This window comes from Myotis nattereri, assembly GCF_964212035.1.
Source record: "Myotis nattereri genome assembly, chromosome: 9".
Classification (NCBI taxonomy): Eukaryota; Metazoa; Chordata; class Mammalia; order Chiroptera; family Vespertilionidae; genus Myotis; species Myotis nattereri.
The window spans coordinates 1293661-1318040 of NC_138084.1; the positions used below are offsets into that span (position 1 = coordinate 1293661).

At 62.8% G+C, this 24380-nt stretch overlaps 1 protein-coding gene across 3 annotated transcripts; it reads left to right on the forward strand.

Annotated features, from left to right (window-relative positions):
• The first annotated feature begins 2514 nt into the window (after positions 1-2514).
• PTDSS2 (phosphatidylserine synthase 2) lies at positions 2515-23259 on the forward strand. Of its 3 annotated transcripts, XM_081098083.1 has the most exons (12): positions 2515-2710; positions 8228-8329; positions 12418-12500; positions 16230-16297; positions 20229-20363; positions 20646-20696; positions 20981-21094; positions 21244-21362; positions 21806-21920; positions 21991-22136; positions 22222-22407; positions 22527-23259. In XM_081098083.1, exons 1-12 carry the CDS (start codon positions 2553-2555, stop codon positions 22684-22686), a joined length of 1437 nt encoding a protein of 478 aa, XP_080954209.1. In that variant the 5' UTR covers positions 2515-2552; the 3' UTR covers positions 22687-23259. The 3 variants fall into 3 exon arrangements, with proteins under 3 accessions (XP_080954209.1, XP_080954211.1, XP_080954210.1); XM_081098085.1 differs by lacking the exons at positions 12418-12500; positions 16230-16297 and having other exon boundaries at positions 2690-2710; XM_081098084.1 differs by lacking the exons at positions 2515-2710; positions 8228-8329; positions 12418-12500; positions 16230-16297 and adding an exon at positions 19859-19873.
• The last annotated feature ends 1121 nt before the right edge of the window (positions 23260-24380 follow it).

Sequence of the window (24380 nt, forward strand, 5' to 3'; positions counted from 1 at the left end):
GGGCTGAGACTCAGGGTCCCATCACAACCAGACCCCTTGCTTGGCAGGCCTGGCTGTGTGTGTGTGTGGGGGGGGAGCCCCCACAAACATGGTTTTCAGGTATATTTTAACAGCTCTATTGATCTATAATTCACACACCATACAACCCACCCATTTAGAGTGTACAGTTTATTAGTTTGTGTTTTTTAAAAATATTTTTATTGATTTTTTTAGAGAGAGAGGAAGGGAGAGGGAGAGAAACATGGATGTGAGATATGAGATAGATCGGCTGCCTCCTGCACCCTCCCCCGCTCCTACTGGGGATAGCGCCCACAACGGGCATGTGCCCTGACCGGAATCGAGCCGGCAACCTTTTGGTGCACGGGGACACCGCCCAACCACTTCATTTGTTTTTACTAATAGTGTCGTCACAGATATGTGCCACCATCAACACTGTCCGTTTTAGAACAATCTCATTGCCTGGAAAAGGAACCCAGGACTCTTGAGCAGTCACTCCCCTGGCCCCTGGTGACCACGGATCTACTTTCTGTCTCCACAGGTTTGCGTATTCTGGACATCTCATGTAAGCAGATCATATAAAATGTAGTCTCTTGCCCTGACTGGTTTGGCTCAGTGGATGGAGCGTCGGCCTGCAGACTGAAAGGTCCCAGGTTTGATTCCAGTCAAGGGCATGTACCTGGGTTGTGGGCACATCCCCAGTAGGGGGTGTGCAGGAGGCAGCTGATCGATCTTTCTCTCTCATTGATGTTTCTAACTCTCTATCCTTCTCCCTTCCTCTCTGTAAAAAAATCAATAAAATATATTTTTAAAAATGTAGTCTCTTGTGACTGGCTTCTTCCACTGAGCATAAATGTTTCCAAGGTTGGCCCTTGTTGCAGCATGTGTCACAACTGCATTCCTTCTGACGGCCCAGTGATTTCCCTTTGTGTGGAGACACAGTGTGTGTATCCATTTGTCAGTTGATGGACATTACCTGCTCCCTGCTTTTGGCTATTATGAACAGCTAGAGACCCGGTGCACGAGATTTGTGCACGGTTAGGGTCCCTAGGCCTGGCCAGCGATCAGGGCTGATCAGGCCTTCCTTTGTTCTGCGCCGGTCCCTGGTGGTCAGCGCATGTCATATCGAGTGGTCGAACTCCCAGTCGGTCAAATTCCCGAGGGGATAATTTGCCTATTAGCCTCTTATATAGGATGCTGCTATGAAAATTAATAAAAGAAACCTCATTTAAATGGAGTCCGGAGGCCTGAAGGGGGAGCCCCACACGTAATTCCAGGTCAATTACACCCCAATGGGAAGAATGTCAGTTCCAGACTCAACAGGAAAAGACACCCTGCACTCCCAGCAAGATGTGTCCCTGCCACCCAGCGGGCGGAAGGAAGAATTTCTCCTCGCCCATCAAGCCCAGCCAATGGAAACCATGGCAACTTGGCCAAGGAGCAGCCACCACAGCCCGACTCACTTCCCTCCAATGGGCTTTTGCTCACAGCTGCCTCTCTCTCTATAGGTGACCTTCCTCTCCCCTTGCCTGCCGGACTTGCCCATGATTTCTGCTGTAGCATGTTTGTCCCGAATTGCAATCCTCTGTGGTTCCTAAATGAATCCACTTTTCTGGTAAATAACTGGCTGTTTTAATTTCATTTTTTAAAAAATATATTTTTATTGATTTCAGAGAGGAAGGGAGAGATAGAAACATCAGTGATGAGAGAGAATCATTGATCGGCTGCTCCTTCATGCCCCACCCAGGGGATCGAGCCCACAACCCAGGCCTGTGCCCTGACCAGGAACCGAACCTAGACCTCCTGGTTCATAGGTCAACGCTCAACCACTGAGCCACGCCAGTGGGCCTGGCTGTTTTATTTTGTAAAATAACTGTTTGTGAACGTCTAGGTATAAGTTTTGTGAGCACATTTTCACTCCTCTTGGGTATACCTAGGAGGGGAATCGCTGGTCACCTGGTAACTGTGTTTGAGTTGTTGTCAGACTGTTTCTCAGAGTGGCTCAGGGCTACAGGTTTTTGCGGGGGCCGGTCTATATCAACACATTGAGTCACCCCAAATCAGCACGTCCCCACTATTCTAACGGGCCCATTTCACTAGGTCCTGCAGGCTAGAGTCCGGAGATCCTGACAGCTCTGGTCCCTCGGAGCTGGGGCCGGGCGTCCGCCGGGACGGCGCTCCAGGAAAGCGCGGGCGGGACGCGGGGGCCGGCTCCGGTCGGGCCGCCCCAGTACCAGGCGGCTCTCCGCAAGCCGCTGTCGGTTACCTAGCAACCGGGCGGTATCCTTCCCAGCAAGCACCGCTTCTAACCCTTGAGGTCGGAGACTACGAGGCCCAGCATGCCCCGCGGCCCAGAAGTGCGGACTACACGTCCCACAATGCACCGCCTACCCTTGCCTAGCCGCCCCCAGCCCCTGCTCTCCGGAGACCCCGCCGGCGAGCGCCTCGACCCCTTCCCGGCGCTCCGTGCGCCGTGCGCGGCGCTCTCGCTCTCGCGGTGACCCGGTGAGCGTGAGGTCAAGGTGCGGGGAGGAGCGGCTCGGGGCCGAGGCGCCATGCGGAGGGGCGAGCGCCGGGGCGCCGGGGCGCCGCGGCCGGGGTCCCCTGTGCCCGCGGGCAAGGCCGCGCTGGAGGAGCCGCCGGATAGCCCGCCCGCCGGCCGCCGCAGCACCGAGTCCGAGGTCTACGACGACGGCACCAACACCTTCTTCTGGTGAGTGGCGGCGGCCGGGGGTCCGGCCGGGGTCGCGGGGGCGTGGCCACGTCGTTGGGCTCGAGGTGCCGGGGGGCCCGGCCCCCGGCCGTCCCAGCGTCTCCGCTTCCCTCCCCCGAACCGCGGAGGACGTGGCTCAGCCTCACCTGAGACCGGCTTTTCCTGACCTCCCGGTGCAGAGTCCGCCTCTGCCCTCGTCGCGTCCCTTCCCGGCGCTCCCGCCCGCCGCTCCGGGGGCGCGCGTCCCAGCCCCGCCTCGGGTCGGGCTGCCCCGGGCTGCGGTGGGGGTCACGGGGGGCAGCGCCTGGGTGGGGAGGGCGCACGTGGCGTGGCACTCGTGTGCCGGGGGGGGGGTGGCCGGCGGGTCCCAGGGGTGCGCCTCTGCCGATGGCTCTGACCTTGGTCTAACCCTTCACCTTCCCGAGCTCTCTTTGCTCCCTGGCGAGAGAGAGAGCGCCCAGGCCACACGCTGGGAAGCGCGCGGCTGCTCTTCTTTGCTGGGTGCCTGGCCTGTGAGCCGGGGGTGGAGCGGTGGCCTCTGCCCCCCGAAAGCGCAGGGAGAGGCAGCGCTGGCACCCGGGAGCGAGGAGAGCCGCCGGCGGGGCGGCCACCCAGGGGCAGCCTCAGGAGAGGTGTGTCGGGGCGGGGGTCCTGCTTTGTGTGAGACTCAGGGGAGATGCATGGAGGCCGGTGTTGGGGCGTCTCTCCTGTGGGTGCCAGCAGCCGTTATCTGCGGGGAGAGAACATGCTGGGATGGGGTGGGGGGCCAGTGGGAGGGAGCCCGGGATGGGGTGTCTTGTCCACAGGGTGTGGCCCAGAGCTGCTGGGTCCTGCCGGACCTGCCGCCCTGTCAGCTGCAGGGGGCGGGCACCACCTTCTCGGACCAGCTGTGACCCCGGAACAGGCTCTGGAGCGCCTGGCTGGGCCCCTCCTGGGTGCCAGTGACGGTTCTGCAACTAAGCTGGCAGCTTCGGGCACCAGCCTGGGGCTCGTGAGGCAAGAGCCTGTCCCCGCCCAGCAGAGGCCCGGAGCCCACCCTCACCTGAGCCCCGAGCACCGTCCCCAGGGCGCGTGGTCCGTCGGAAGTGGGGCACCCGGACTGGAGCTGAAACGGAGCCTGCCTGTGGGCAGGGCGACGGACCAGGGAGGCTCTCTAGAAGGGGTGCCCCAGGGCAGGCTGGTTTCGGGGACCTGCCTTGCGGGTGGGGAGGGTGGTCCTGGCTCCCCACGGCAGGTGTAAGGAGCGCTGTGCTCTGGTGTTGGGGGGTGGGGGTGGGGGCGCCCAGGTCTGTGTGCAGCTTCTGGCTGCATCTGGGGCCTCGGCCTCCCCGTGCGGCCCCCAGCTCCTGCCTGGCAGCCCTTTCCCTGCAGAGCTTAGCAAGTGACCGCGAGTTTCCCTCACTCACTTGTGCTCGGATTTTAAAAACTCTGCACTTCATTCGAGGATTTTAATAGTGAGTGTTACAAGAAGTTAACTAATGCACGTCTGTGTTAGTGGAAATGACTGGATGCCCGCCTCACTCCGGGACACTGTGGTTCAGAATCTCGCTTTAAGGCTTCCTTTTCGAAGAAGGTGGCTTCTTTGGGGCCCATGATGATGGCGTGGAGGCCACGTACGTGGATTTGGGGTTTCTCTGTTACTGCTTATCAGCCACGGGGTGTGGGCTCCCCTAAACCGAGTCCCTGACAGGGGGTGTGAGGACCACAGGGTTCCCAGGTGGCAAGGACCCTGCTTCTTCTGCTAATCGTGGTCTCAGGTGGGAGCATCCAGCGGCCACAGACACAGGAGCCGTGTTTGGGAGCCGCCCTGAGAGGTGCCGGTGACGTGCCCCCTGCAGGTTGCAGGCCGCGGGTTATATCCGCTTCCTGACCCCTCACTGCCCTGCGGGGAGCACAGGAGCCGGCAGGGTGTGGGGTGCTGGAGGCACCCGGGTACCGGAGCGCACCTTTCTCAGTTATGCGCGTGAGGGGTTTGCCGGCTTCGCCCACATCTGGGAAGCTTGACTCCCCAGCTTTTGCCTGTTGGTGGCGGTCGGTGTCACAGCCCCTTGCCCCTTGCACATCTGGCCAGGCCTCGGCTCCGCCCCGGCTGAGGCGCTGTGCACGTGCCCGGCCGCACCCCGTGTTTCCTCCAGCAGGGCTGGCAGGCTGCCTTCCAGGGGTGACTGACAGCGGTATTTTCCACCCTCGGGGCAGAGAGCCAGCTGTCCTCACACCCTCACCCTCGCTGAGCAACAGAAGTCACCGGGCTTACAGCCGCCGTCGTCCGGGCCTGGGTCACAGGGCCCAAACCTTCCCGAGTGGCCGTTAGCCACCAGGGTGCTAGAGCAGAGGGTGCACGCTTGGCCCCGGCCCCGGCGGGGGGTGGGGGGGCTGCCTGCAGAATCTCCCCCCCCCCCCCCACTGCCACAGGAGTGGAAATGGGCCGAGTGCAAGGCAAGGAGCACTGTTGGCCGCCACTGGAGGTCGGTGAGCACTGGCCCAGAGGGGTCCTGCTCCTTCCGGCCTGGTCTCTGGGGACGCTCCTCGAAGGCCTGCGGACCGTCCTGCTGGCCTGCGCCCTGACCTGGCGCCCACCGGTGGTCTCGTGGCTTCTGGAGTGTTTTATCCCTTAGGTGACCGTACAGTGACACCGACGCCAGGGCGTGCAGCTCCCTGAGCTTTCGCACACGCGGCTCCTGTAACCACCTCACCTGGAGGTGCGAGCCCGCCCTCCCCCACGTACCAGGCCTGCTCTCCTCCCCCGCGACCCGGCGTCTGGCGCACCTTCGCCCCTGCGGAGCGGCACCTGTGGCCGCCTCTGCTAGTCGGGGTCTGTCCTCCCGTCCTTCTGCGTGGTTCTGACACCTCGCACCCTTGCGGCCGCTCTTCCCGCCCCCTTGCCGTCCTGCCTTCTTGGCTGTGTCCCGCCTCAGCCTCCTTGTTCTTATTTTCTTCTTTAAAATATATGAGTTTTTATTTTTAGAGAAAGGGGAAGGGAGAGGGAGAGGGAGATAGAAACATCGATAAAAAAACATCGATAAAAAAACATCGATTGGCTGCCTCCTGCACACCCCCGACTGGGGATGGAGCCTGCAACCCAGGCCTGTCCTTTGACCAGAATAGAACCATGACCTCCTGGTTCATAGCCGACGCCAACCACTGAGCCACACTTGCCGGGCACCATGTTCTTATTTTCTGCCCGGTGTTTGGAGTGCTGCTCTAGGGCCTCAGTGAAAGCCCCTGAGCCCTCCCCTCGCACCCGCATGAGGCGCGGGCTCCAGCGCTGGCTTTCAGGGCCGCCGCAGCGCTCTCCCTGGTCCTGAGACGGTTGACTGGTTCCTCAGGAGTCCAGGGCCTCATCCCGCTGGCCCTTGAGGAGCTGCCCGTCAGCTGTCTGCTCTCTTCCGGGCCCTGCGTGAGGCCCATCATTTTATTAAAAAACGTCTCTGACCTGGAGAGGCGGCCTCCCGCCCTGCTCTCTTCACGAGCCGTTGGTCGTGTTTGGTGCCTGCCTCTCTGTGCTGCTGCGGCGAGAATGTTTCAGGAGCCGCGTGTGCGAGAGCCCAGGGAGCCGCACGCCCTGGCGTCGGTGTCAGTGTGCGGCGCTGACGGGGTCGGACACTCCCGAAGCCACGAGACCGCCGGGGGCGCAGGCCGGGGCGCAGGGGGCCAGTGCCGGTGTTGCTGGGACAGCCCGCGCTTCAGAGACCCCGCGCTTCAGAGACCCCCCGCGCTTCAGAGACGCCCGCGCTTCAGAGACACCGCGCTTCAGAGACGCCCGCGCTTCAGAGACCCCGCGCTTCAGAGACCCCCGCGCTTCAGAGATGCCCGCGCTTCAGAGACCCCGCGCTTCAGAGACCCCGCGCTTCAGAGACACCCCCCCACCCCGCGCTTCAGAGACCCCCACGCTTCAGAGACCCCCGCGCTTCAGAGACACCACCCCACCCCACGCTTCAGAGACACCCCCCCACCCCGCGCTTCAGAGACCCCGCGCTTCAGAGATGCCCGCGCTTCAGAGACACCCGCGCTTCAGAGACCCCCGCGCTTCAGAGACCCCCGCGCTTCAGAGACCCCCGCGCTTCAGAGACGCCTGCGCTTCAGAGACGCCCGCGCTTCAGAGACGCCCGCGCTTCAGAGACCCCCGCGCTTCAGAGACCCCGCGCTTCAGAGACCCCCGCGCTTCAGAGACGCCCGCGCTTCAGAGACCCCCGCGCTTCAGAGACGCCCGCGCTTCAGAGACGCCCGCGCTTGACCTTGGCCAATGCTGGCTGGCTTGGTTTCCTCGCCTGTGACACAGACAGTGATGCTCTGATCCTCCCAGTCCGAGTTGTAGCAAAGATTCCCAATGAGCTGTGCAAACAGGAACCCACGGAGAAGAGTCCACTTTGCGTGAATTTCTGGTGTCCTTTCCTCGTTCCTGGTGCCGGCGCCTGCTGGTGTTCCTCCCCCCTCTGCCGAGGCCTCGGAGCAGTTCCCGGGGAACAGGGTCCTGGGGAGCAGTTCCCGTAGAGCAGGGTGCTGGGGAGCAGTTCCCGTAGAGCAGGGTGCTGGGGAGCAGTTCCCGTAGAGCAGGGTGCTGGGGAGCAGTTCCCGTAGAGCAGGGTGCCGGAGAGCAGGGTGCCGGGGAGCAGGGTGCCGGGGAGTTGTTCCCATAGAGCAGGGTGCCGGGGAGCAGTTCCCGTAGAGCAGGGTGCCGGGGAGCAGGGTGCCGGGGAGTTGTTCCCATAGAGCAGGGTGCCGGGGAGCAGTTCCCGTAGAGCAGGGTGATGGGGAGCAGTTCCCGTAGAGCAGGGTGCCGGGGAGCAGGGTGATGGGGAGCAGGGTGCCGGAGAGCAGGGTGATGGGGAGCAGGGTGCTGGGAGCAGGGTGCTGGGAAACAGGGTGCTGGGTCGTCCTGCGGGGTCCCCCCTGGAGAGCCTTTTGTTCTGGGGGGGGTACTTGCTGGGTACGGACGCCTCCCAAGTCAGTAGCATCTCCTGGAAATGGAGACACTGAGACTCCGGGTCCCGTCGTCTCTGCAGGGACCCCTGCTCGTTGGGGCCTGGGAGCTGGACTGTGACGCCCTTCGCAGAGGGCCCAGGCCAGTGTCTGACGCGGCCACTGCGGTCCTCCCAGGTCAGCTCTGGTGCCTGCGGCCCGCTTCCGGGCGAGCCGCCTGTCCTCCCACATCAGGCCGAGGGCCGGGCCGTGCCCACGCCTCCCTCAGCGCCTCGCAGCTCTCCCCAGTGGAGGCTCCGTGAGGGTGCACCCTCCGGCGGCGGGCCCTGCTGTCCCTCACCCCTTCCCTTTCTCGTTTCTTGGGCTGGGTCCTGGGAACCTCAGATGTCATTGCATGGCTCGCGAGGCTGGCCATGACAGCTGCCCGCCCGCGCACAGCACGCACGGCTCCCGCGGTCCTCTGAGTGCAGCCTCCCGTGTGCCGGGTGCTCCTCCCCCGAGTGCGGGGTCCCCCCACTAGGGACGCTCAGCCCTGTTTTCTGAGCGGAGGGTGCGTGTCTCGCGTGAGGCCTGACGCCGCGGTGTGTTTGGTTTCAGGCGCGCGCACACCCTGACCGTGCTCTTCATCCTCACCTGCGTGCTGGGCTACGTGACTCTGCTGGAGGAGACGCCTCAGGACACGGCCTACAACACCAAGAGGTAACCAGGCCCCGCGGCCTGGGGGGCGGACGGAGGGAGGAAGCCAGGAGCGCTCGGGCAGCAGGTGTGGCAGAGCCTTGAGGCCTGGCAGTGCCAGGGACCGCGGTCAGCTGGGGGCTCGGGCTGTAAACCCTCCCGGGGGCCAGCCCTTGCTTCTGTAGCGTGAGCGCTAACCACCTGCCGGGAGTGGTATGCGCCGCTGTGTGCTCTGCAGGTGTCAGCGGCCCGTTCAGAGGCCAGGTGGCTCCTATCAGCTGTGTCCTGGGCCTGCTGTTGGGGGACTGGAGAGCCACCTGCAGCGAGCCCGGTCTGCCAGCTGTCTCCCAGGTAGCAGTGGCTGCCAGGGGTCTGGCCTCAGGGCTGTGCTCCCTCCAGGAACCCCTGTCTTGTCCTCCCCTGTCATGCTGCTCCACCGTGGGGTTTCTGCCCCCTCTCCCACGCCATCTCCCGGTCAGCGTTGGGCGTCAGCCCGGCAGTCCGCACCTCTCCCCGGTTCTGCCTCCTGTTGCTGGGCCCTGCTCTGGCCCCGGCTCCTGATTGCACTCAGGCCCGTGGCGGGCCGGCCCTGGGCAGTGGGTCCAGTGTGGAGGAGGGAGTGGGGCTGTGCCTGGGGCCCTGGGGCAGCCCGGGGCTGTGCTCTGTGCAGCAGGGCCCGTGGGAGGACACTGGACCGGTGGCTACGGAGACACTGAGGCTGTTGGCAGGAGCCCATGTTTTCCTAGAGGGGATTTCTAAGTAGAACTTGATCTTTTCTGTGAGTTTGTCCGGCTGGATTTGTTGACTTAAAAAAATAAATTATTTGACCAGAAAAAAATGGGTTTATTCGAGAACAGCAAAGAATTACAATTAGGGACGAGCAAGTTCTAGCAAGTGGAACAAGCAGAGGAGAGAGCGTTCTTTTAGGGAGAAAAGGAGGGAGTTCTTAGGGAAGGTCTGTGGAGGGCAGGAGGCTGAGGGCGGGGATGGTGTCTCCCTGAGTCTTGGGCATCGTTTCTGTTGGGGCTGTAACTGGTGATCCTTCCTCTGGAGCCTTCCCGGGGTCTGTGAGGGCGCCCCCCTCTGGCGAGACTCCGCGCCAGCCAGGTTTCCTTTAGGCGTCTCGCTGTGTGGAGGGTCCGGCACAGCTGGGCAGGGAGTCCGGGGCAGGATGTGGCCACACTGAAGAGGTGCCATACGCTGTGAAATTGGGGCAGAGATGAGCAGTTCCGATGTCACCGGGCAAGTACTGTGGCAGGAAGCAGGTGGCCCCGGCTGGAGTGGCCCAGCTGGAGTGTCCTGGGTTGCCTTCTGGGGCCGGGACTGGGCCTCCCCAGCAGGTGGCAGCACCTGGTCTGGGCTGTGCCAGCGCCCTGGGGTCCCTGTCAGAGCTCTGCTGCCCTCGCAGGTTCCACGCACGGGTCCTGCTTACGTTCAGACGTTGGCACTGAACACCTTAGGGAGCTGTTCTCGAGCTTTCCGTTCCAGCTTGTGTGCACCATTGTTCTTGTTTTGGGACTTAACAGGCTCTGTCACTTTGGGGGAGTAGGTTTAATTTTCTTTGTCAGTCACTTTATTGGTGTATAATTTAACATACACCGGCCTCAGGCAGCCCCCCGTCAGCCAGGCCTCTTGCCCACGGAACAGCTCCAAGGGGGCGTCGCTCAGTGAGCACCGTGTGCTGCTGCCCCGCACGGTGGTTTGTGACATCGCAGGGCGCCGCTCTGGCCCGGTTCGCGGTGGGAGTGCCCGCCGGCACCGCACACGTCAGTGGCCCGCTTGTCTGTTGGTGGCGTGGGGACGTTGACCTAGTGGCATCAGTGCACAGATGTTCCTGTGGAGACCGGGAGAGACCTGCCGCTGCATCCGGCCTCACCGCGGGTTGTGAGATGCGGGCATTTGCTCTGAATTCCCAAGGAATTGGGGTGAACCTTCAGTGATGTCATGGGCTGACCTTCCTGTCTAACTAGTTATCCCTGACCAGCTTCTGTCCCTGGCGCACGGCTCATCTTGGCTCAGGGAGGGGCCTTTAAAAAGCTCCCGGCAGGCTCTGCACTGCGTTCCCCGATGTCACCACATTTCTGGCCAAGGAGTCACTGAATCCTCTCGAGTATCTTAATGACCATCTAGGATCCCCACCTCTGGGATGAGTGGGGACTTTCCGTCACTTCCTTCTGCTCCTGTCAATGTTGGCTTTACTCACCTGATTTCTCAATCACCTCGAAAGGCTCGCACCTTTTTGGAGTCTCCCTGGGGCCGTCCCCCTTTCTCTTGTTCGTTAACCTAATGTGGGTGTTTTTTTGTTTTGTTTCTAATCCTCACGCGTGGATATTTTTTCCATAGAGTTTTAGAGAGAATGGAAGGGGGTTGGGGAAGAGAGAAACATTGATGTGAGAGAGATACATTGACTGGTTGCCTCCTGCACATGCCCCAAATGGGGCTGAGGAATCAAACCTGCAACCAAGGTACATGCCCTTGACAGGGAATCGAACCTGAAACCCTTTGGTACGGGGTGGTGATGCTCTAACCACTGAATACACTGGCCAGGGCTCATTAACCTAATGTTTTATTAGCACGTGTGGGACTCATGAGGGGAAGTGGAGACTGAACTCAGTGAGGCTCCCCGGGCGGGTTCTGTCTGTAAGGCTTGTTGCTAGATTTCTGTGCACTCATTTACAGAATAACCTGGGCCTGATTGGTGGCCTCAGTGGTTGAACGTCGACCTAGGAACCGGAGGTGACAGTTCGATTCTGGTCAGGCATGTGCCCAGGTTGTGGGCTCGATGTCCAGGAGGGGGCATGTCGGAGGCAGCTGGTCAATGGTTCAATCATTGATGTTTCTGTCTCCCTCTCCCTTCCTCTCTGAAATCAATAAATATATACTTTAAACCAATAGTAATAATTCGGCCTTTCTATAGTTATCAATAAAAGTGCTATTATGGTGAGAGCGCGCTAGACATTTCTCAATTTGGAAGTTTTTCCAATTCAAAGGATCTGTCTGGCCAGTGACAGTGGGATCCGTTCGCCTCAGTAGCGTTTCCTTCTTACGGACGGAGGCTTCGTGGTGCAGGCAGTGCAGCCTGGGACCCACGGTTCTCGCCTCGAAGTAGGGAGGACACAGGCAGGCAGGCAGGCGGTGCACGCAGCCTCTCCGGACTCCCACCTCCCGCCACAACAGGCTAATCCGTGGCCCCGGCAGGCGCTACTCGGTGGGACTGTTCCAGCACCAACAAGGAACGCAGGTGGAGACGGCCCTAGGGGCCGGGTTTCCCATGGCACACTTCCCCGAAGGCGGGCGCAGTCGGAAAAGGACACGGAGCCCAGCCTGTCCCACTGGCTGCCTGGTGCCCCCGCTCAGTGGACCCTCCGGAGGGTGGAGACCAGCGACCAAGCCCAGCTCCTGGGACGTAGAGCCACACGGCAGGACAACCTCGCGTGGTTTCCGTGGGACCCACAGCGGCTCAGGCTCGGCAGACGTGCCCCGGGCCCTGCCTGTGTCCTGTCCCTGCTGTAGCTCCTTCTTGTGGCAAACGCCACCAGGGACATAGACGCGGAAAAATGGCCACCTCTGGGAGGAAAGAGTCAATGGGAGAAACCTCCGCGTCGCCACCCACAGAGCCAGTTTCTTCTGCCAAACTGTAACTTCTGCACTAAGAAGGGGGCAGGAGGCTGACGGAGGCTACAGTCCGACCGCCACGGCTGCAGCGCCTGCCTTGGGTGCTCCGGGCTGGCTCGCCAAATGGGGCAGGGGGGGGGGCGGGGGGCGGGAAAATAATTCTCCTCTCACCTGTCTAAGTTCTCTGGCTGGACGAATAGTCCAGTGACCCGAGGCAGCTGAGCAGGAGGAAAGGAGAGGGGAGCGCAGGTCCAGGGGGAGCGAGACCCCGGGGGCCCCGAAAGGGGAGGCCGCTGTGTCAGGGTAGTGACTCAGGTACAACGCGCAGGGCTCTTCTCCACGGGGCGCCCCAGGCCCAGCTTCCAGCTCCCCTGCCCCCTGGGGTCGGGGCTGTCACTGGGTGGGCATCCCAGGGACCCCGCGCGCCTCCCGCCTGGGAGAAGCCAGTGTGGACCTGCGCTTACGCACACTGAGGGCTGTTTGTTCTTTATTCGCAGAGGTATTGTGGCCAGTATTTTGGTTTTCTTATGTTTTGGAGTCACACAAGCTAAAGACGGGCCATTTTCCAGACCTCATCCAGGTAACTTGCCATTTCGTTTTGTGTGTGTGCCCGCCCGCACGGCGGTTCTGCTCTGAGTGGCTGCTCTGTCTGTGCTGCTGGGTGGGAGTGCCCTGCCCTGCCCTCCCGGGCCAGCCACCCCCACTGTGGCCATCGGAGGAGGATGAACGGGGGTGTTCCTGTTCTTTCAGCCCCTGGATCCCTCAGCCCCGCGCAGGCCCAGCTGTCCTCACCCCCTGCCTCTGCCTCTGCCTCTGCCTTCCCCTGGCTCCTGCAGGGAGGGTCCCGGGCCCGTCCAGTGGCACTGGGGTGGCTCCCACGGGCGGCCGTGCCTTAGGCGTGAGGCGGCCGCCCTGCCATTGAGGCCCTGCCTGCGTCACGTTGTGTCGGTCCCTGTCCCCCGAAGTTATGGGGAGTCCTGACAGCGCACAGCGCCGGGACCCGCCTGCCCAGCCAGCCGGTGGCTCCCGCTCCCTGGGGGCAGGGGGCGTGGCTTTCCGGTAGGGTCACATGTAGTAACGTGTTTCCATTCGTCTCAGTAGGGCTGTGTATTTATTGTAGAAAATTTGGAAAATGCAGAAATATTTTTAAGTAAAAATAAATACCACTCCCCAGATAACACTGCCAGGCTTTGCCGTGTTTGTAGACGTCTGTCCGCGCCTCGCTTTACAGTTGGAACCGTGAGCGTGGCCTCGCATCATGGATTTCCACGCAGGCTGACACAGGCCTCTCCTATTTGTTTATTCGACAGCTGGGTTCATTCGTCTGTCTGTCCGTCCTTCCTTTCTCTTTTATCCTCACCCGAGGATGTTTTTCCCATTGACTCTATTTAGAGAGAGGGGAAGGGAGGGAGAGAGGAGGGAGAGAGAGAGAAAAAGTGATTGACGTGAGAGACACCTTGGTTGCCTCCTGGGGACGAACCTGCAACCAAGGAACTTACCCTTGGCCAGGAATCAAACCTGAGACCCTTCGATCCTTGGGCCGACACTCTAACCGCCAAGCAACCGGCCAGGGCTGACAGCTTGACTTGAACGGCAGCTTGTTCAGCCGCCACATGAATGTGCTCAGTGAACCCGTTCCTTGCGGGGGCTGCCTCGGGGTCCCCAGGAGCTGCAGTGAGCGTTCCCGCCGCCTGTGTGCGCCTCTGGGCTCTCCATCTGAGTCCTGGGAGGAGAAGCCGTGATGACCCCACTGGCCCTCAGAAGGGGCGTGTTCGAGGCCTAGTGGGCCCCATGCTTGTGAGCGAGGCCTGTTGGCAGGGAGCTCGCCGTGTCTCCTGCCAGGCCAACTCTCTGCCCAGCGCAGCACACCCAGGGGGCAGTGGAGGGGGCTCTGACTCCACAGAGGAGTGTGGTGGGGCGCCCCCCCCTCCCGCGTCACTGGGAGGAGGCTCTCTGGGCTTCTCTCTCTGGAAACCTGGTTGTCCTTGAGAAGGCGCTTCCCTTCCGATGTGTCTCTCTCCCTCCGACAGCGGGGCCAGTCAGGGAGGCGCTGCCAGCGCTGTCGACGGCCAGCTTCGATGTTCAGGGAGAAAGCCAGGGGGCTTCCTGAATCGGGGCCGGAGACCAACCTCCTGGTGGTGGAAATGGGGGGGCACCACAGGGTGACAGTGGGGGCTCTGGGTGGCCGCCCTCTGTGCCAGCAGGCACGGGGTGTGGGGTGCACAGCAGCAGTGGGGGAAGGGCGCCTGCAGGCTTGGTCTGGGTCCCGTGGGGGGTGATGTGCGGGGCGCCTGCAGGCTGGGGGCCCCGTGATTGCACCATCAGCCCAGTAACTGCTCTCGCAGCCCTTGGACCAGGGAGCATTTCCCAAGCTTTAGCCACGTGAGCGCAGGAGAACGCGCCTGTCGCCTCGGCTGCTCCTCCCAGGCCCAGGGCTCTGAGCGCACGAGCCTGGGCCCACACTGTGCTGTCTGCTGCGCGCTGGTCTTCCCTCGGCAGGCGCACGGGCAGGTCACAGCTGTGACACAGTGAGAGGCGAGAACTAGCGAGTGGTCGTCTAGGAATAACCCGCTGCGCACACTTAACCTGCTGCCCAGCCTGTCCCTCCCGTGGCTGCTCCTCCAGCACCTGAGGCGCAGGCCCTGTGGGGACGCACGCCTGGCGCTGCAGAGCTCTCCCTCCCCAGCTGGCACCTCAGGCCCTGGCACCTCCCACCCCTCACCCGTCTGCCCGCACCTACGTCCGTCCTGATGGGGGCCCGCTGCACAGGGCGGGGAGCTGGAGACATCCCAGAGCAAACTGGCCCGCCCCGCTCTCCTGGCCCCGAGTCCGCGAAGCTTGTCAGCCCCTTTCTAGTCCTGGGAACTTGCTCCTAAGAGTCGGCTGGGGTTTGCGTCACCTGCAAAGGAAAGTCGAGCTGTGGGACTTTATTCAACAGGATTATCGGGATTTTCGATGGCAGAAGCTACCATTTGCGTTTTAGAGTAGTTTCAGCGCCCCTCCCGCCGTGAAAAGCTCAGCTTCCCGCTGGGGCTGTGACAGGCGGGGAGGGGGGGCCTGGCTGAGGCGCAGCCTGCTGTGTTCTGGTATAGCTCATGCAGGGGACACACACACACCACACACCACACCCCACCCCCCCACACACACACTCTCCCCCCACACACACTCTCCCCCACACACACACCACACACACACACACCACACACACACACACACACACCACACACACACACACGCCACACACTGAACCGGCACCTCCTCTGTCTCCGCCTGTGATGGCCGTGTTTTGGTGACGAGAACATGTAGGTTCTGCTCCCTTAACTCCAAGCATAGCAGTCACCACAGGGACCAGCTCCCAGATTCCGGATGGAAACAGAAGCCAGGCCCCGAGAGCAGGTGTCATGGTGACCACGTTAGGTTCAGCCCAGGGACTCGGGCCGGCCCAGCATCAGAGCATGCATTCCTGTGTTCGTCACACACTACAGAGAGCAGCTGGTCCTCGCAAATGCAGGAAAATAAAGTGTTACGCTCATTCATGGTAGCTTAGCATACTGGAATTAAAAGGCTTTTAAAAATACTTTCATTGATGTCAGAGAGGAAGGGAGAGGGAGAGAGAGAAGCGTCCACAATGAGCTGCCTCCTGCAGGCCCCACACGAGATCGAGCCCACAACCCGGGCCTGTGTCCTTGATCGGAATCAAACCTGGGACCCTTCGGTCCGCAGGCCAACGCTCTGTCCACTGAGCCAAACCGGCCGGGGCTAAAAGAGTTTCTTGATAGCCCTGCCGGTGTGGCTCAGTGGTTGAGCATTGACCTGTGAACCAGGAGGTCACAGTGTGATTCCTGGTCAGGGCACATGCCCAAGTTTTGGGCTCAATACCTGGTGAGGGGCGTGCAGGAGGCAGCCAGTCAATGATTCTCTCTCATCATTGATGTTTCTATCCTTCTATCCCTCTCCCTTCTGCTCTGAAATCAATAAAAACAGGAAGAAAAAAGAGATTTTTCTGGACCTGATCAAAGGAGTCCACCAGAACCTGCCTGCGGCCCGTGTGGTGTTGGGCCAGAAGCACGGCTAGTGAGCACAGGACAGCGTGTCCGTCTGCTCTGGCCCTCTGTGCTGCAATGAGGCCAGAGAGAGAGAGAAAGGTTCGAGACCTGAATGGGAGAAGGGAAGGAAACGCTTTAGGGAGAAACGTGCTCGCATCTGAGCCAGGTCATGCTGTAAGGAACCTGCTAGACGGAGCGGGGCCAGAGCGGACGGTGTGTCCGGACCGCGGGCGGGCGCCCTGACGCTGTCTCTGTCTTCGCAGCGTACTGGAGGTTCTGGCTGTGTGTCAGCGTGGTCTACGAGCTGTTCCTCATCTTCATCCTCTTCCAGGTAAGCAAGCCGCTGCAACGGGCTGGGCGCACGGGGTCAGGTGATGGCGTGGCCCCAGGCAGAGAGCCGTGACAGGTCTGCACACCAGCCCGTCCGGGGCCGTCAGCAAAAGGCCGGCTGCCGTGTGGAAAGGGGGAACCTGTCGCAACTGAACGTCTTGCCCACTGGGAAGCCGAAGGGCAGGCGCCTCCTGCAGGCAAAGGAGAGGCTGTCTCTTCTAGAGCAGGTTCCTTCCTGCCCTGGTTCCCCATTGGCCCATTTCCATGCAAATGAGGAATCCAGATTTACAGCGTCTGATTGGTCAGCTTCAGACATTCTGATTGGTTGTAACGGAGCTGCTCTGATTGGCCAGCATATGCAATGAGGTATAGCTGTGCACCCGATTGGTGGAAAGAGGATACCAGGAGCTGCTCTACCAGGTCTGCTCAGCCTCAGGACACTCAGTCCAGGAGGCCGAGGGCTCAGGCAGAGGCTTCTCCCTGAAGGGCAGTCTGCCTGGCAGGCCTCTGTCCCTTATGGCTGCCGGATTCTGGTCATGAAATCTGCCTGGTTAAGCACAGGGAGTCCTCCAGGTCCACAGCAGCAAGGCTGAACCCCAACAAAAGTGAGGGTAGGCCCGGCCAGTGTGGCTCAGTGTTGAGTGTCGATCTATGAGCCAGGAGGTCACGGTTCCATTCCCAGTCAGGGCACATGCCCGGGTCATGGGCTCGGTTCCCCAGGAGGGGGCGTGCAGGAGGCAGCCGATCGACGATTCTCTCTCATCATTGATATTTCTCTCTCTCCTTCTCCCTCCCTTTCTCTCTAAAAATCAATAAAAACATTTTTTTACAAAGTGAGTGGAAGCTGTGAGGGGACCTTGAAACGTCCCCTTTCAGCAGAACCTGTATTCTGGGCGGGGGGCTCGCACCCGGGCCCCTGGTGCAGGTTGTGCTGCGTGGGCTCTGCCCTGGCGGCCTCGGGTCAGTCGAGCTGGGACAGGGCCAAGTGTATGGACCGGCTCCCATTCGGGCACCTGGTGGGCCGCCTTGGCTCTGAGTGGCAGGAAGGCAGAGCTGGGCAGGACCAGCGCTGGGACAGCACACCTGTCCCGGACATGGTGCTCTCGGCGGCCTCACTGGGGCTCTGTGTGGTGGCTGATGGCTGTGGCTCCGTGCGCGTCTCCTTCCCGTGCGCGTCCTGCGGGTGCGCATCTGCGGACGGTCAGAGGATGCGGATGTCGGGTCAGGATCTGCGGCCTCTCGCGTCTGTGCTGTTACTGTTCCTCCTGCTTGGCTCAGTGAACGCGCCTCTTATGGGATCTTCCACTTCCAAGTGCCTCCCTGCTCGCGGCCTCGGAAGCCTCAGGGCGCTCCTGCTCACGTGGCTTTGTCCTCTCCGGGCAGCGGGCAGCTCTGTGAACGTTAACACCGTTCGTGTTTGCGCCCACAGCGAGGACAGAACAGTCCCCCCAGGCGGCCAGAACTGCGGCTGGCTCTTGTGTGTAACTTCAGCCTCCTTTGCCACCAGAAGCCCCTCAGTAGCTGCTTCTTCCTTCGGGCTCCCGCCCCTAAGCCTGTTTCTGTCCCAGGACCCCCGGAGCACTGAGCGGTCCCACCTCCTCAGGCCCCTCTGGGCTGGGAGCCGCGCCCCTGCAGAGGGAAGTGAATTGGGAAGTGATGGCTCCTGTCTCTTGCGGGGGGTCTGACCCACGAGGTCTCTTGCAGCTGCAGGTGCCTTTCAGGGTCCCGTGTCCGTTTCTGTGCGGCAGGTGGGGTGCTGACGGCCCCTGGGGTGGGCCGGGCAGGGGCGCCTTCCATCGTGAGCACAGGGCCTCCCGTCGTGAAGGTCAGGGAACGCACTGGCACCTCCTGGCAGTGCAGGCCCCTGGTGTGGCCGGGAGGGGAGGACTCTCCGCTCCACGCTCGCCTTGCTTGTTCGCATTCTCCAGAAACAGCTCGTTTCGGTGCATGGAGCTCGCGTCTGGCGCCCTCGCTGAGCTGGTTCATGCTGACAGTTCTCTTTGCTGCTGTTGGTGGGTTTCTGGGCATCCTCTGCACACAGGCGATGCCATCTGCACAGAGAGATCTCCTCTCTGACCTGGTGCCGCCCCCCCTCTCGCCGTCACACTGCCCAGCCAGGCCCCGCCGGCAGCCAGACTGGGAGGTGGGCAGCGGCGGCCCTGCTCTCAGGGAAGAGCCTCCTGTCCGTCCCCTCAGAATGCCGTCGCTGGGGGCTCCCTGGGGGCCCTTGCAGGTGGAGGCAGCCCCTCTGCTCACAAGTCGTTGTCTTTATCATGAACGCGTGTTGGGTGTCGTCAAACGAGGTGAGCATGTGGGCGTGCCCTCTGTGCGTGATGTGTGTGCTACGTCGACGTGCTCTCTTGTTTTGAGCCAAGCAGCGTTTCGGGGACCCACCCTGGGCGCGGTGAGCAGCCCGGGCACGCTGTGCTCCGTCCGCCGTGCTGAGGGTCCTGCGCCCACACTCACGGGATGGCACCCCGTTTTCTGTCGGGGCTTTCCTGGTGTGGGTGTCAGGGCCACTGGGATTTACCTGGTGTTTTTCTCGTGATCTGACAGATAAAGGTGCCAATGCCAACATCACTTGTCGCTGTCGACGCCACCTCGACCCCCGCCCCCCGCGTCAGGTTCCCTCCCTGGGACTCGGGAGGGTGGACTGCACACAGCCGCCTCCTGGCCCGGAGCCCCCTGGCCGGGGGGGCGGGGGGGCTTACCTCTGCCCAGGCTGTCAGGGTCCCAGCTTGTTGCTCTCGGAGCTGCGGTGCTTTGGGTTGTAGTTGATTTCATGGCCCAGATGGCTGGCCGTCAGGAGCTCACTCGCTTGGCTCCTGCGCGCCTCGCCCCGTCGTGGGTTCTGGGTGTCTTACTTAGGTTCGTCTTGTATTTTTGAGCACTTCCCTTCCTTCTGCACCAGAAGACAGTGCAGGCCCATCCTGGCATTGCCTGCCCGGCCAGACCCGGCCCCTCACAGGAGCCCTGTCCTTCCTGGAGGAAGGTCTCAGGGCCGAGGCCCCGCAGGCGCATGGCCACGCTCGCTTGTGTCTGTAAATAAACACCGTTGTCACTCGCACCCTCCTTCCCTGTGTCTGCCTCCCCCCCACACACACACACACACACATACAGGCTGTGTCCCGTCACGGGAGCTCTGTCACAGGGAGGGTCCAGGGCCAGGGGCTCACTGGCCTTTGCGGAGTGGGGTCAGGTCTGTCTGCCGCGGTAGCCCGTCCTCCGTGACTTTTTACTTCTTACATCCGTGCGCATTCACACCGCAGGGCTGAGGATCCAAGACTCTGCCCCTGCTGGCTGGCCGCTGGCTCAGGACTCGGCCCTGCTCACCCTCAGACCCGAGGTCACAGAGCCCACGGGGACTTCAGCTCTGCAGCACATCCCTGTCTGAGGGACGCTCCCAGAGATCCGGGCTCAGCTAGTGACAGAGGAGGACCTCGGCCGTGGGACAGGAGGGCCTCGGCCGTGGGACAGGAGGGCCTCGGCCGTGGGACAGGAGGGCCTCGGCCGAGGAACAGACGCAGGTCCGAGTGCCGCCTGTCACGCAGCCTCGCTGGGCTGCTCCCTGGGGCAGGTGGGGGACGCCTCCTCCGTCACCGCGGTCCAGGGTGTGTGCTTATGTTGGTGTCTGCGAGAGGGAGGGGCTTCCTGATGCCGTGTGTCATGGGGAGGGGCATCGAGACCAGTGATCGGAGACCCCAGTGCTCCCACGGGAGGCGCACCTGTGACCCCACACGGCCTGGTCCTGTGGGGGTGTGGAACGTCACCTGGAGCTCGGGACTCCCCGGTCCGCTCAGCCCCGAGTAGGGGGACGGCGTGTGGTCAACGGAAGTGTCGTCTGCGCACCACAAACCCCGTCCCCCTGGGCGGCTGGAGGTGTCAGTGCCGGGCGGGGGCGGGGCCCACTCACGCGGACGCTGGCCTTGCAGACGGTGCAGGATGGCCGCCAGTTTCTGAAGTACGTTGACCCCAGGCTGGGGGTTCCGCTGCCGGAGAGGGACTATGGGGGGAACTGCCTCATCTACGACGCAGACAACGAGACAGACCCCTTCCACAACGTCTGGGTAAGGACGCCCGGGGGGCGGGGCCAGGATGCAGTGGGGGACGGTCCCCATTGGAGGGGCATCCTGTGTCCTCGGGTTCAGGTGTGTCCACACACACCTCAACACGTGTGTGACACCCCAGATCGTCCCCTGGCAGGTGCTGTGCAAGGGGCCCTGGGTGTGCACAGGGGAGGGAGGCCTCGGGCTGTGAGGACATCACAAGACCCGGTCCCGGGCAGGGCTGTGGGGGCTGCACGGGGGGGTGGGGAGAGGGGGGGTATGAGGCCTGTGTCTCGCCCACAGGACAAGCTGGATGGCTTCGTGCCCGCGCACTTTTTTGGCTGGTACCTGAAGGTAAGGGAGCTCATGGTCGGCTGGCATGTCCTGTTTGCCACCCCCCCCCCCCCCCCCCCGTGTCCTGGGCCTTTGCTGGTCCTGGGGTGACGTTGAGAGTGGTCTGACTCTGATGAGCAGCGCTGGGGGCCACAGCGCAAGACCCCCGGGCACGTCCATGGCGTGTGGTGTGGCCGTGAGAACAATGGAGAAGACCCTGGCCCCACCCTGTGCCTGCCCTGCTCCCGAGTGAGGGCGGCTTCGGGAGGGGCTGACGCAGGGGCATGCTCTTGCCCCGCCCGCAGACCCTGATGATCCGCGACTGGTGGACATGCACCATCGTGAGCGTGATGTTCGAGTTCCTGGAGTACAGCCTGGAGCACCAGCTGCCCAACTTCAGCGAGTGCTGGTGGGACCACGTAGGTGCCGGTGATGGGAGGGCGTCCGCCCTGGCCTGGCCTGAGGCCTGTGTCCCGCACCCAGGCCCGCCCACCCTGCGGGGGAGGCGGGGGGCTGAGGGGAGGCCGGATGGAGCTGCAGGGTCCACGGGGCTGCCTCCCACCTCCAGTGGATCATGGACGTGCTGATCTGCAATGGACTGGGCATCTACTGCGGCATGAAGACCCTCAAGTGGCTGTCCCTGAAGACGTACAAGTGGCAGGGCCTCTGGAACATTCCGACCTACAAGTACGCCTGCGAGCGTGGTGCTGCAGGGCCGGGGCATCGGGGTGGGGCCTGGAGGGGCCGTGAGGGTCAGCCCTGTGCCCTCCGACGTGTCTGGGGGGGGCGGAGGGTTTTGCCTCCTGTACTCCCCACCTGGGGTTTGACCCTGGGCTGCCCGTGGGAACCTCGAAGGCCCTCCCAGTGGCTGGGACGTCAGCCGTGCTGTCTGGCCAGTGGCCGCGGCCCCGCAGCCTGCTCAGGGCTGCCCTCATGGCGTGGTCGCAGGCTCTGCCATTTTTATTTTGAATTTAAAAGAAAGAAAGTCCAGGAAAAGACCTGGGAGGCCAGGGCTGGGGAGTGGGGTCTCCTCTCCTGTCCATCATGGGTGTCTTGGGGTGACGGGCACGGGACTAGGAACCTGCTGAGGCTCTCCCACCCCTCCCCACCCCCCCCACCCCCGGCTCCAGGGGCAAGATGAAGAGGATCGCTTTCCAGTTCACGCCCTACAGCTGGGTCCGCTTCGAGTGGAAGCCCGCCTCCAGCCTGCGCCGCTGGCTGGCCGTGTGCGGCATCATCCTGGTGGTAAGGCCGGCCGCCTCCCGCGCACGGTCCTCTGGGCCCGGCTCGCCGCCCACACGCCCCTGTCCCCCAGTTTCTGTTGGCAGAGCTGAACACCTTCTACCTGAAGTTCGTGCTGTGGCTGCCCCCGGAGCACTCCCTGGTCCTGCTGCGGCTGGTGTTCTTCGTGAACGTGGGCGGCGTGGCCATGCGGGAGATCTATGACTTCATGGACGACCCGTGAGCCGCGGGGGGAGCGGGGCAGGCGGGGCCTGTGCCCACGCAGGTGGTCCGGGCGCCCTCCAACGCATGCCTCCCCCTGCAGGAAGCCACACAAGAAGCTGGGCCAGCAGGCCTGGCTGGTGGCCGCCATCACGGCCACGGAGCTGCTCATCGTGGTCAAGTACGACCCGCAGACGCTGACGCTGTCCCTGCCCTTCTACATCGCCCAGTGCTGGACGCTTGGCTCCGTGCTGGCGCTCACCTGGACCGTCTGGCGCTTCTTCCTGCGGTGAGGCCCGTCCCGGGCGGGTGCCACGGTCGGTCCTGTGTGGCTCTGTCCGCCCGCCCAGCCGTGCAGGGCAGGCCCTGGGGCCTCCGCATTCCGATGACCCGCCCTACTGCCCCCAGGGACATCACCCTGCGGTACAAGGAGACCCGGCGGCAGAAGCAGCAGAGCAGCAGTGACCAGGGCAACACTGTGGGCCACGTGGACAGGCACCCGTCTGGGCCGGACAGCCCCTCAGGGCCCCTGGAGGCTGAGAGGGAGGGGGCACCGGCTCTGAACTGACCTGCTCCCCACGCCCGCCAGGACACAGGCTGTGTCCCCTCCTCCTCCGATTCCTGTCAGGAGCCTCCGACAGGCCTCCCTCTCCCCCAGCACCAGCGAGGCTCGGGCATGGAGGAGGCCGTCCCACAGCTGGTGTGCAGTGGCCTGTGTGCACGTGTGTGCACTTCGTGGGCTCTGGGCTCCTGGCTTCTCAGCGACGGTGTGGCTGGGGCACGCCCTGGGCAGCGGCCCCCTTTCTGTTGGTCTGCCCACTGGCCTCTGGCCACACCGAGCCCCGGCGCCTAGAGGGCCAGGCCCTGATCCCCAAAAGCCCCTCCGCCCCGCGCCCACGTGTTCCTGAGGGTGGTCCACCAGCTCCTGAGATGGCCGAGACGGGCAGATCCGAGCTGCAGCCCTGAGCCGTTTCCTCGCAGCCTTCCGCCAGCCCAGCTGACGCAGAGGGCGTGGGGGGCGTGGGGGGCGGGGCCAGACCCTCAGCCCTGTGCCCAAGGTTGGAAGGAGGGGTCCTGGGTCTCTGGCCCCAAGTGGGTCATCTCCACGAGCAGACGGAACAAATAAATGGCGATGGTCTGAGCTCGTGTCCTCCCTGACCCCACGCCCCCCCCGGGGTCATCGCCCGGAGGGGCAGGAGTCCAGTGGCAGGGCTGCCGGCCTGGGCACAGGGTCACCCGCTCTGCCGTGTTTGTGCCCCTGGCGGTGCCTGCACGGGGGACGGCCTGTGCTGGTTCTGGGTGGGGGAGGGGGCGCTGGACCCTGGCGGGGCGGGGGGGGGGCCTAAGCGCACCTGCTGAGGAGGGAGGGTTCCTCAGCTGCTTTGTTGTCAGCTCCTTTGGGGGTGTGGCCGAGAGGCTGAGAAAGGGCTGTGAGCACCATGCGCCCCCAGCTGCCCCTCCCCTGAACCGTGTCCCTGCGGGCGCCCTGTTGCTGGTGGAGCCCCTGCGGCCACAGGCTGCCCGCACTTCAGAAGTGTCCAGGATTGGCTGGCTGTGCTGTGAAGTGCCCGCCCCCGGCCCGGCTCTGTACTTGTCCTGAGCTCCACCCGCTCAGTGCCCTGTCCCCAGCTCCACCCCCAGTGCATGTCCCTGAGGCTGAGCCATCACAGCAGGTGCGATGGTGCTGTGTCCATGGTCACTCCTCTAGGTCCCAGCCTCCCTCCTCGCTCTGCTGTCCCCGTGGGTGGTGGCTGAGCTCCCCTTGTCCTGGCTGGTCCTCTGGGCAGCCCCAGGCTCTCCTGTACCAAGTGCGGGTACTGACTCAGCTGCTGCGGCCAGAATGCCTCCCAACTGTGCCAGTCAGAGCAGGTCATCCTGTGCTGGCAGGTGAGGCCTGCCAGGCGCGAGGGTGCACCCTGCCCTCCATCCAGGGGGCTGAGAGCTGTCAGGAGAGCGCGCTGGTTCCAGCAGTGTGCAGGCCTATGGCTACAGGTGAGCCAGGCCCAGGGACGGCTCCCAGGGGGTCCCGGGGGACTGCTGGCCCGTAGCCAGGCCTCTGAGGCAGAGAGCACATTCTGGGGCCCCCAGTATGGGAGGGGCAGACCTGCTGTCCTCTCAGGCCCTGAGGCAGGGGCTGTGGGGTGGCTGCCAGGGCCACAGGGAGCAGGTCCCCTGGGGCACACCGGGCCAGGGCCTGTAAGACACGTGTTTTAGCTGCCAAATCTGGGGTGGTCTCTTGAGCAGCAAGACAGCGTCCATAAA

What these genes read in the sequence shown, in the direction of transcription:
- PTDSS2 (XM_081098083.1), top strand. Translation starts at nt 2,553, where the DNA reads ATGCGGAGGGGCGAGCGCCGGGGCGCCGGGGCGCCGCGGCCGGGGTCC. An exon ending in TCATCTTCATCCTCTTCCAG is followed by an intron (nt 16,298 to 20,228) that starts GTAAGCAAGCCG and finishes CTGGCCTTGCAG; the next exon opens with ACGGTGCAGGATGGCCGCCA. An exon ending in TTTTTGGCTGGTACCTGAAG is followed by an intron (nt 20,697 to 20,980) that starts GTAAGGGAGCTC and finishes CCCCGCCCGCAG; the next exon opens with ACCCTGATGATCCGCGACTG.